The 12,140-nt window shown below is 44.4% G+C and overlaps 1 protein-coding gene across 2 annotated transcripts in view; it reads right to left on the reverse strand.

Moving 5' to 3' along the window:
• The window catches only part of LOC123730756 (activating signal cointegrator 1), a 125,564-nt gene that overhangs the window by 90,209 nt on the left and 23,215 nt on the right, over positions 1-12,140 (reverse strand). For both annotated transcript variants that reach the window (XM_045708389.2, XM_082969737.1), the window contains exon 11: positions 1,460-1,562. In XM_045708389.2, coding sequence (XP_045564345.2) covers positions 1,460-1,562 — 103 coding nt within the window. The remainder of the gene's footprint in view (positions 1-1,459; positions 1,563-12,140) is intronic.

Below are 12,140 nucleotides of genomic sequence, written 5' to 3' on the forward strand. Positions count from 1 at the left end.
CCCCCTTTGACTCACAGACACACACAGAACCCCCCCCACCAGCGCTTGTGTGGGGTTCACAGGTGGTCTCCCTGGAGATGGTTCTGAGCCTTCAGAGGCTGCAGAGTAATAGAGGGTGAAATACTAGCTGGATATAAAAGGGGAGGAGATGACAGGTCCAATAGTGTGCTAGAAATTAACTGTCTGGGGACTAGAAGGATACCTTATAGGTTACACTCAATATAAAGGTAATAAGGCATTATTTAATTATTAAAGGGATAGTGCATCCAAAATATAAATGTTACTGTTTAGAATGGATGCCTAGACTTAGTGGTCTATGGACTCAAAGTCAGGGATCTAAGATTTGGGTTAGTGCAGTTGGCTCACAGCTTAGCATTAGCATAACTCAGTGCAAATCAATGGGAGTGGTAGCCAGTTAGCAAATACAGAATTATGACTAAATGGTTTCCTCAGATTTTATATCTACTGTTGTTTTTTATGAGCATAAGCACCTTAACCCTCTGGGCTGTTGCTTGAGTTCTCCCCTTCACAATACAACTGAAATCCTCCCCTTCTGATCAAGGGCAGTGCTAGTCTTTTACCTTGAATCTCCCAAAGACCCGCCATCCATCTTGAAGGACCGGAGACGGGAGAGGGGGACATAAACAACCCTTCATGTCTCAGGAGTTTGTGAAATATGAACAAAAGAGCTTGCAGGTACATCACTTTACAGTCCCAGATACAGCGGGGGAATGTGCTCTGACCTATTAGAAATCACACCCTACACTGACAACACTGACACTACAGTAGCTACAGTCTCCTGGGCAACCTGACATCAACATCTTGTCTTTACAGATTGCTCTTTGAGAGACTTTGTGAGCGCATTAATATTTTTTTTATCTTTTGCAAATCATGTTAATTTTTGCACAAGACCTATGTTTGTTTGTGTATATACAGTGTGTGTGTATGTGGGTACATGCAGCGCTTGTGTGAGAATTTTGTTCCCCCACAGAAAGCTAAACCAGACTCGTTGGGATCTAATCTGCGACACAGAAAGCTAAACCAGACTTGTTGGGATCTACTCTGCGACACAGAAATCTAAACCAGACTCGTTGGGATCTACTCTGCGACACAGAAAGCTAAACCAGACTCGTTGGGATCTAATCTGCGACACAGAAAGCTCAACCAGACTCGTTGGGATCTACTCTGCGACACAGAAAGCTCAACCAGACTCGTTGGGATCTACTCTGCGACACAGAAAGCTCAACCAGACTCGTTGGGATCTACTCTGCGACACAGAAAGCTCAACCAGACTCGTTGGGATCTACTCTGCGACACAGAAAGCTCAACCAGACTCGTTGGGATCTACTCTGTGACACAGAAAGCTAAACCAGACTCGTTGGGATCTACTCTGCGACACAGAAAGCTAAACCAGACTCGTTGGGATCTACTCTGCGACACAGAAAGACGCAGCACTTACAGATCTTATGTTTCGCTTTCATGGGGAATTTCACCAGCAGCTCCTGAGGATTGGTGCAGACGAAGACGAACGGAGAGCCAGACTCCTCGCAGGTCTGAGGAAACTGCAGGAAACACAAGACAGAAACAGTCAGAGCACTGCTTTTCCTAAGGACAGACAGGAGTGGTGACACTGGGAACCTTCATTGCTGTTAGACCAATACATCCTGGTCAGGAATGACAGAGAACCTACAGGTAGATAGAACCTGTTATTATCAGAGTAATACCATAGACCTGAAAGCAATATAACCTGGTATAAAGGGTTCAGTTTTTAAGTGAAGCATGTTCACATGGAATCTCTACATCCCTGTCGAAAGGGTGACGTAACACCTTATAACTTGTCATGACATTCTATGAAACAAACACGACACTGAGACACCACTGTCACCAAAGAGGTTATGCAACATGACATCATTCTACATACATCTTCATCATTCTACATACATCTTCATCATTCTACATACATCTTCATCATACATCTTCATCTGTTCTATGTAACATGATTTCAAAAAGACATCTTCTGAGAAAAGAGGGAGGGGTTGGATGTGGGGGAAATGAAATCATTGGTAACACTTTATTATAAGGTTCCATAATAAACCATTTAGAAGACATTTATAAATGTTATGTTCATCATTTATTAATCATTACTCCCACATTATTAAACCATTTTCTAATCACTAATCTAAATCACTAATCTAAATTGAGTCCTATTAATATTTTAAAAATACTTCATAAATCTATTGAGTGACCAGTGTAATTTCTCACAAAAAGATGGACATGTCATTGGTAGACATTCCAGCAGTACCTGGTCAAAAACAAAAACAAGCACACAACACAGGATGTTAAAGGAAATATATATTAATGTCTGAATAACTAGCTTACTAACATTTACACATGTGGGGGTAATGTTTATAAATGGTGAGCAAACTGTAAATGCCTTACAAATGGTTTAGTATGGATCCTTCAAATGAAGTGTTACCAAATAGGTATTATGATGTTGTAGCTTGTTATTACAGCTGTAATCATCTCTACTGTGACAGCTTTATTATTTCCACCATATGACATCTCTTTCAGGCCCTAGCTCCAGGCAGTACAGTACTGTAGATACGTAGATAGGGTGGCAAGTAGCCTAACAGTGGGCCAGTAACCAAAAGGTTGCTGGTTCGAAAACCAGAGTCAACAAGGTAAAAACTCTGCCGGTGTGCCCTTGAGCAAGGTACTTAAACCTAATTTGCTCCAGGTGCGCCATACTACTATGGAAGACCCTGTAAAACAACACATTTCACTGCACCTGTCAGGTGTATGTGACAATAAAACATCTTATTTTTTGTTGTTAATTAACAGTCTCACTGCAAAGCATGGAGCCCTGAAAAGAAGAAACCTCTCTCCCTCCCTCTGATTGGTTGTTCAGGTGACAGTAGGGGGAATTGACTGACACTTTCATGACAAAGGAGTCATCTTTGCAATCTGTCCAGGTGTAGCAGCTCTGAGCTCATCCAATTTCCTCCAGCACGTCTATCAGATAGTGCTGTGATTGCATCTCTGCGAAATCAGGAAGCGGCGGCTTTTCATGACGGCTCGCTTCTTTCCTCTACACCCCCTCTGTCTCTCTTAAGAGCAGCACTGAAGGTTGTGACAAATCCAGGGCTTTTAGGAGAATGGACAAGACAGACAGTTTGTGTGGTTCCTGACAAACTGGGAGAGGTGATGGGGCTGCTTATTACACATCCCAGTCAACGCTCAACTGACTGTAATAACCGCATGTGATGATGAAACATCATTGAACACCATCTGAAGCTCAACAGGGATTCCACAGTGGCGGCTTGTTGTAGAACCCGATAGAAACACACTAGTGGTGATGGTGTTTTGCAGTCCGACTCTGAATGACACTCCGGTAGCGAAGTGTGAGGTTCACCCTTTGAGTGCTTCTCTTTTAAAGTGGGAGAGTAGCGCCGTAACTCTCTCACCAATTTTGCAACATTCTGAGTGGTTACGGTGGTTAGCGAACACAGGGGTTGTCCACAGAAAAGATGGAAGTCCTATATCATACTGCATAGCTAAACTCTTCTATCATCTCAGCCAGTGGAAATAGTCCATATCCTAAAGCAAGCATCCCACTATGGCAACTATGAACGGCAGTTTTGAGGAAGAGAGGCCTCCTTGTTTCACTTGGCTATGGGGGAGGTGTATTTTCAAGACCGGTGCAGCCAGTCCCTTACAGAAGACGTTAAATGCTTCCCTTACATGTGTTTTCGCCTGCTGTGATGCGTGCTTGAATATTCTCACATAAAGCTAACTTGGGAGTCTGTAAGCACATTCAGCAGTAGTAGTATTTTTCCAGGTTTTGAAAGGAAAACAAAATGGTGGTTGTGGTGGTCCGTCTAAACTCAGATGAATTGAGAGTAGCTGAATCCAGCGTCTGAGTGAGCTCATGTCAAAAACACAGCCGGTCGCCCGCTCTTTCATCCTCCATTAGCCAATTAGCATTTAAAGCTGTTGAATCGAGCCGGCTTTGCCTCCCCTCCCCGAGTCTAATTGTTTCCATACCATGTTAATCAAAAAGGCATGAAACATTGGGCCGTAGCAGTGTAGCAGGCTCACTCAAACACTCCAAATGCATCAGGCATGATCTAATGAGGTCAAAATACACACGCTAACAAAGGGATAAAACTGACTCCATAAAAGCCTTCATTGTTCCATATTCCAAAACCTCTCTGATAACGTACGCACTGAAGGTTTGACATCATTAAAAGCTTAACATTTTTAATTAAGAGCCACATTTGTACAGTTTGCCCTAATGTTTTAAAATAAACTGCACCCCAACAAAGGAAGTATATAAAAAAAACATTGAGGTTGAGTCTAGGTTCTCGAAATCATGCAAATGTCTTAGTGTTGATGAAAACATGAGGGCAGATTGGACCTCAAACTGGTTCAAGTATTCAATTGCTAGTTTTGTGTTAATTCTCTCACAGTCACAAACACTGGGAAGATGTGTCCAATATTTGCAACTCTTCCAACAGTTTGGAGAATTTCCAAATCGTTAACAAGCGGGCACCGCCAGGTTTGACTGCTGCCAATGTTGCTATGGTTTCACTGACAATGGCAACTCTCTCAGCAATGTTACAGGCACCTTCTTTTAGTTTTGCAACGATACCCTCATTAAAAAAGTGTTTTTGCGTGTTCAAGGAGAGGACACAGCGAACTAGCTAGCTCTTCTTTGAGAGTCTTCAGTCTGCTAAGGATTCCGCGGCTCAATGTACTGCAGCTCTTTAATAATAGTTTCTCAGGTGTTGAGTGGTAGGTTAGCCACCTTCCCTACAGTACAGACATTTCAGAAGAGAGGCTCTTGAATGAAAACACAACCCCCTATAAACACAGTGGGAAAAAAGGAAAGAAAAAAAATGGCTTGCAGCCTCGCCATCCGCCTCAGCCAAGTTAATAAACGGCCCATTCTTTTCAATTTGCTGGGATATTGCCAGCGGGCTGCAACAATAAGCGCCTGTAATAATATGAAATTCAGAGTCCATTGGAGACAAGAGACATACTCTGCAGGATGGGGATGTTGGCAGGTGAGGAGGATATTACAGGATCATTCAAGGGGCAGAGAAAGTGCACCAAGGCCCCCCAAAGGCTGCACCCACCTATGTCCCCTCACAAAGACACGGGATAGAAGTTGGCCCTCAGCACAGATCTAGGAGCAGTTCACCCTCGTCAAACACAAACCTCAATCACAAGTGGGTAACTGCTAAAGTGACTTCAGATCAACAACTAGCGTGAACTCCAACCTGCACGGCCCAAAACTACAGAAAAACACAGCTCTGGGCTTCTAACAGAACAGCAAGAGTCCTATAAGCTATATGGGTCCATGCTGCTTGTCTATGACTGGTGAACAAACCAATACTGTTTGCTCTGCCTCCCCCCTCTCACTCTCCCTGGTCCTTTTCAGCTGCTGTCGGCAATTAGGGGAGGCAGAGACAAGCAATCTCCTCTCTCTCTCTGAGGCCAGGCGCAGCGCAGCAGCGGTGGTGGTAATGGGCCTGTGTGGCTGTGGCTTTGGCCCTGCCTGGTCGGGCCCCGCTTGGCTGCACTCAATCTCAGCCCAATAAAAAGGCCTTCATTGGCAGGGAGCTACTGAGCCACAGGAGCAGGGAGCTGTGGAGGAGGCTTTTAACAAAGGGTGGGAACAAGAGGGAGGGTGGGAAGAGAGGGAGAGACAGAGATGGATAGAGACAGAGAGAAGAGGCAGAGAAATCAGAAGAGAAAGAGAGAAACAGAGAGACGGAGAGAGACAAAGACAGAAAAAGAGAGAGAGTGGGTGAAAAACACCAAATACTAAGTAGAGGCATGTCAAGGCTGGTTTCACACTGAGAATAAAGAAACAGATGGACTGGTCTGAGTCCCGTTGATGGGTCATGTCTGGAGGTGAGTGTGTTAACTCTCCAGACATCAGGCCCCAGCGACCTGTGTCTTCACTGCAAATCCACTTCAAGCTAAAAGAAATGATGGTGGTGGAGGGTGGCTTTTCAGATCACTGAGCTTCAATATAGTCATTCTTGTTCCACCCATTCATTCATTCTCATCCAGCTGATTGTAGCTTTGTAGCCGTTTATTCGGACTGCTCCTAGGAAATCTTTTAAAATGTGTTACATTTAATGTTTTGAACAAATTACAAAGTCGAGGAGTGGTGGAAAAACTAGTAAAGAGAAGTATTTGGAGAGGGCAGACATCCTGAAGAACAAAGTGACTGACCACCTTAAGGATTCTAGCTTTATAAACCATTTGCTTTAGTAACACGAAGCACCCAAACAAGTCTGAAATTGCCAAGAAGCTGACAACACTCCTTCAGTAGCATAACAACACATTTCTGTTAAATGGCTGAAAATCTTCATTGCCACAACTTTCACCACAAGAATATTGTGAGAAAGTAATCCAAATCAATATGAAACTGCTGTATTAGACTTTCCTTCACCCACAGAATCAACCGGTGTCAAGTAGGAGAGTGCACATGAATTATCTAAGAATGTCCAACACCGACTCATTTATTTTTTACATTATTAATACCCTCAAGCCGAGGAAAGACATGTCTGCTTATTAGGAGCTCTGAGCCGGCAAGGAGGGTCGTTCAATTATTCCATTGTGTCAGTCCCCTCGACTGCTAAAACACAGCTACATACCCAGGCTAAACATGAGGACTTTTCTTTCCAATACAGCCATACTGGGACCTCTGGTGTTGATTTAAGTTTATCTGAAGAACAAAGGCTGTTTTATGTGGATAATTATAAAAGGACTTATTACATAGTCTCTCCTGGCAGACTGACTGTTAACGCTAACATAAATGGAGTAGCTAGTTAGCGCACGCAAGACATGGTTCCGAGTTGTAACTATGACACAATTGATAATGAAAGCCAACATTGTCCTTCTCAACTGCTGAACTGAAACACTGTCAACTGAAACACTGTCAACTGAAACACTGTCAACTGAAACAGCTCCTGTTCAGCCCAGTCAAAGGTTCCCAGTCAAAGGTTCTCTGTCCTGACACCCCATTGGTGGAACCAGTTTCCCCCTGATGCTAGGACAGCAGCCTCCCAGCCAATCTTCTGAAAACATCTGAAATCCTCCCTCTTCAGTATCTTAAATAACACATCTCAGTCTTACATCCCCCCCAAAAACAACAACATTGCACTTACTTTTCCTACTAGCTCTGAGTTGGCTGATAATCTCTTTATTTACGACAAATGTACTTACTATGACTGTGATGTGGTTGTCTCACCTAGCTATCTTAATATGAATGCACTAACTGTCAGTCGCTGTGGATAAGTGTTCGTAAAATCATTAGTTGCTACATACATTTTTTGACTTATACATTAAGTGCTATATACACATTTTATACAATTGTTTTTAAGAACATAACTTATGTCTCATGAGCTTAGTTCAACTGTCACACCCCATCAGAACCCAACATATGACCTCCAATGTTTGTTTCTCCAATGTTACATTTCTCCAGGCCTATCACTCAGCTTTTTAACAAAACCACTTTGTTATTGTTTTAATGAAAGATTAAAGCTTTAAAAAGGTCCAATGCAGTCGTTTTTATCTCAATATCAAATCATTTCTGGGTAAAAATGAAGTACCTTACTGTGATTGTACTCAATTAAATGGTCAAAAAGAAGCAAAAATAACTTCTTAGCAAAGATTGCTCAAGCAATAATTTATCTAGAACTGTCTGTGAGTGTTCTGAGTGGGGAGGGGAAAAGTGAAAAGTAGCTGTTATTGGCAGAGAGGTCTGGAACTCTCGTATTGGTCTATTAACTCATTTACTGCCTGGTGATGTCACCAGTCAGGCCAAAACTCCATCCCACCTAAACAGGCTGACATTTTAGGCGGTCTTTTCAAACCGCTCTTACACTAAAAGCACATTATCATAATTTTCAAAATGTTATAGTAATATCCCAACCTCAGTGTGAACAACTATAGAAAACACAACAACATTTCATTTTTGACTGCACTGGGACTTTAAAGCTCCTGCAGTTTGACAAGTGGGTCAGAGCATCATGGTTTATTTATTTTACCTCAGGGCTCCACAAACATGACGATTCAAATCGCAGAGAGCCTCATTGAAGAGCTAGCAAGAGACACATTAGCAATTTAGCTTTAGTGATGACAGGTGTAATGAAGTCATGTGTTTGCGCAGGAAGATTTACACCGCTTGCCTCGCATAGCGAAGTCCCATTTTCCCAGCCATGTTTATGACTTCACCTCCTGTGGTGGGCCTCGAGCGGCAAGAAAACAGGACGGCCTCACAACACTCACAGTGTTTTTAGACTCAACAACTTTTCCCACTGTTGGAACGTTCCTGGCATTGGGCCTGATATACAGTATAAGCCTACAGTTATCGCTCTGTCTGAAGTCTACTAGGTTCTGACAGAGAAGGAAAATACCATCTTTAACCTACTCTGTGTAGAATATTTGTAAATTCGACATCTCTTCTTTTGACTATTTAGGGAATAACGATGCACTTGAGAAAATTGTCTCAGTAAACCTATACTAAACATTTAAATACCACTTCACAAAAGGTTATCAAATAGCACTTGGACAAAAATGCTAGAGGAAATATAGAACTACAGTGTAAGAAATAATACACCATAAAATCATGGAATCATTGCACCTACATGTGTTGAATGTACATTTGTGTTAGTGGGCAGACTATCATACATGTGTTGAATGTACATTTGTGTTAGTGGGCAGACTATCGTACATGTGTTGAATGTACACTTGTGTTAGTGGGCAGACTATCGTACATGTGTTGAATGTACACTTGTGTTAGTGGGCAGACTATCGTACATGTGTTGAATGTACACTTGTGTTAGTGGGCAGACTATTGTACATATGTTGAATGTACATTTGTGTTAGTGGGCAGACTATCGTACATATGTTGAATGTACATTTGTGTTAGTGGGCAGACTATCGTACATATGTTGAATGTACATTTGTGTTAGTGGGCAGACTATCGTACATATGTTGAATGTACATTTGTGTTAGTGAGCAGACTATCGTACATGTGCACTGCATTAGACAACCTCTTTACCTAGCACACGGCTTTACCCAACTTTACACACGCGCATGCACGTACACACATGAATTCCCCCAGGGACAATTACCATGTCTGCTTTCAAAACCAGACTTCAAAGAACTCCAGGGAATCTTAAGCATTAAAACTTGTTATTTTCTTCCACAATCTCCCTTTATCCCCATCACAAATCCAGCTCCTTTAGTGGCAATACTGTCAGCGAAATGGATTGGATTTCAGTCAGCTAACAAACCGTTTCATGGCTGAATTTTGATTTGATAATAGGGAAATGGAGACACAGAGGGAGTTTATGAACGCGTCTCTCTCCTGAGGTGAGTGTTAGCTTTGATAGTGGGCCGATGGAAAAGAGTCCCCCATCTGTGTTCACTCAGCCCCTGTGGGAAGTGGTTGGCTCTCGGTCTCTCTGTCCTGGCTGCTTGCTCACACATGAAAGAAAAGATGTGAATCTATACATGTGAAAATACAAGAACACCTATCCCATAGTTAAAATAATATTGTACTGTGGCACTAGTAATACTGTAAAGTTACAATATATTTTCTATGATTTTTATTATTATGGAAAATGAGAAACAAATATACTAAGTGTCCAGGTTACATAGAGGCTCTTGGTTTGACTGAGAGCTCTTCTCACAGGCTGTTGTTGAAGTGGAGGTGGTACAAGAGAAGCTGTGTTGGAGTGGAGGTGGTACAAGAGAAGCTGTGTTGGAGTGGAGGTGGTACAGGAGAAGCTGTGTTGGAGTGGAGGTGGTACAGGAGAAGCTGTGTTGGGGTGGAGGTGGTACAAGATAAGCTGTGTTGGAGTGGAGGTGGTACAGGAGAAGCTGTGTTGGGGTGGAGGTGGTACAAGAGAAGCTGTGTTGGAGTGGAGGTGGTACAAGAGAAGCTGTGTTGGAGTGGAGGTGGTACAGGAGAAGCTGTGTTGGTGTGGAGGTGGTACAGGAGAAGCTGTGTTGGGGTGGAGGTGGTACAAGAGAAGCTGTGTTGGAGTGGAGGTGGTACAGGAGAAGCTGTGTTGGGGTGGAGGTGGTACAAGACAAGCTGTGTTGAAGTGGAGGTGGTACAGGAGAAGCTGTGTTGGATGGAGGTGGTACAAGAGAAGCTGTGTTGGAGTGGAGGTGGTACAAGAGAAGCTGTGTTGGAGTGGAGGTGGTACAGGAGAAGCTGTGTTGGAGTGGAGGTGGTACAGGAGAAGCTGTGTTGGAGTGGAGGTGGTACAGGAGAAGCTGTGTTGGAGTGGAGGTGGTACAGGAGAAGCTGTGTTGGAGTGGAGGTGGTACAGGAGAAGCTGTGTTGGAGTGGAGGTGGTACAGGAGAAGCTGTGTTGGAGTGAAGGTGGTACAGGAGAAGCTGTGTTGGAGTGGAGGTGGTCCAGGAGAAGCTGTGTTGGAGTGGAGGTGGTCCAGGAGAAGCTGTGTTGGAGTGGAGGTGGTACAGGAGAAGCTGTGTTGGAGTGGAGGTGGTACAGGAGAAGCTGTCTGGTCATCAAGCCTCAGATTGTGACACACACAGGGCGAGAGAGGATGACTGGAGGAGGACTTGGCAGCGGGGCATCCTCTCCTCCTTTTCCCTCCCTCGCTCTCATCTGTCACTGGGAGGAAGTTGCTGAGCAGACAAACCTTCGCCTGAGGAGCAGAATTGAGTTTGTAATCTCTTGACCCTGCAGCAGCGGTACAGCCAGCTCCCTCCCTCCCTCCCTCCCTCCCTCCCTCCCTCCCTCCCTCCCTCCCTCCCTCCCTCCCTCCCTCCCTCCCTCCCTCCCTCCCTCGTTCTCTCAGTCATGAAGACAGATGCCTGTAGCAGTGATGCTGCTTAGCTGGAGGTCTGACAAGGTGATGCCTCCTGCTCCATTACACACACACACATGGACATTATATATACAGACACGTGTGCGCACGCACGCCATGTGCCAAAACACACACACACACGTGTACACACGTGTACACACACACACACAGCCTGTCTAGCCCTGTCCTCTGAGTTGAAATGATGTCGTGACGCACCCACGGAACGCTGACACAAACAAAGGAGCTAAATGTCAGACAGATGTAAGACTGGGGGCCTGATCCTGTGACACGGGGACAAGCAGCAGCCTGGGTGACAGGACCAGCCTCACAGTGAATACAATAAACCAGCTCAAAAAGCTCCAGGCATGGCGGCTATTTTTTATAATTCCAACAGAGTTCATTCTGGAATGGCAGCACCTCCACATAAGCATACCTACCTTATTCCTCCACTCTCCCAGCAAGCAAGATGGCCGTCCTCCAGACCTTGCCAAACACCTGCCGACGACACCACAATTTGGCCAATTCTAGAAACAGCCTTAACAGAGGCATTAGGCAAAGTCTAGAAACAGCACCTAACAGAGGCATTAGGCCAAGTCTAGAAACAGCCCTTAACAGAGGCATTAGGCCAAGTCTAGAAACAGCCCTTAACAGAGGCATTAGGCCAAGTCTAGAAACAGCCCTTAACAGAGGCATTAGGCCAAGTCTAGAAACAGCCCTTAACAGAGGCATTAGGCCAAGTCTAGAAACAGCCCTTAACAGAGGCGTTAGGCCAAGTCTAGAAACAGCCCTTAACACAGGCGTTAGGCCAAGTCTAGAAACAGCCCTTAACAGAGGCATTAGGCCAAGTCTAGAAACAGCCCTTAACAGAGGCATTAGGCCAAGTCTAGAAACAGCCCCTAACAGAGGCATTAGGCCAAGTCTAGAAACAGCCCCTAACAGAGGCATTAGGCCAAGTCTAGAAACAGCCCCTAACAGAGGCATTAGGCCAAGTCTAGAAACAGCCCCTAACAGAGGCATTAGGCCAAGTCTAGAAACAGCCCCTAACAGAGGCATTAGGCCAAGTCTAGAAACAGCCCCTAACAGGGGCATTAGGCCAAGTCTAGAAACAGCCCCTAACAGGGGCATTAGGCCAAGTCTAGAAACAGCCCCTAACAGGGACATTAGGCCAAGTCTAGAAACAGCCCCTAACAGGGGCATTAGGCCAAGTCTAGAAACAGCCCTTAACAGGGGCATTAGGCCAAGTCTAGAAACAGCCCCTAACAGAGGCATTA

The sequence above is a fragment of the Salmo salar genome, chromosome 26 (assembly GCF_965601325.2).
Source record: "Salmo salar chromosome 26, fSalSal1, whole genome shotgun sequence".
Classification (NCBI taxonomy): Eukaryota; Metazoa; Chordata; class Actinopteri; order Salmoniformes; family Salmonidae; genus Salmo; species Salmo salar.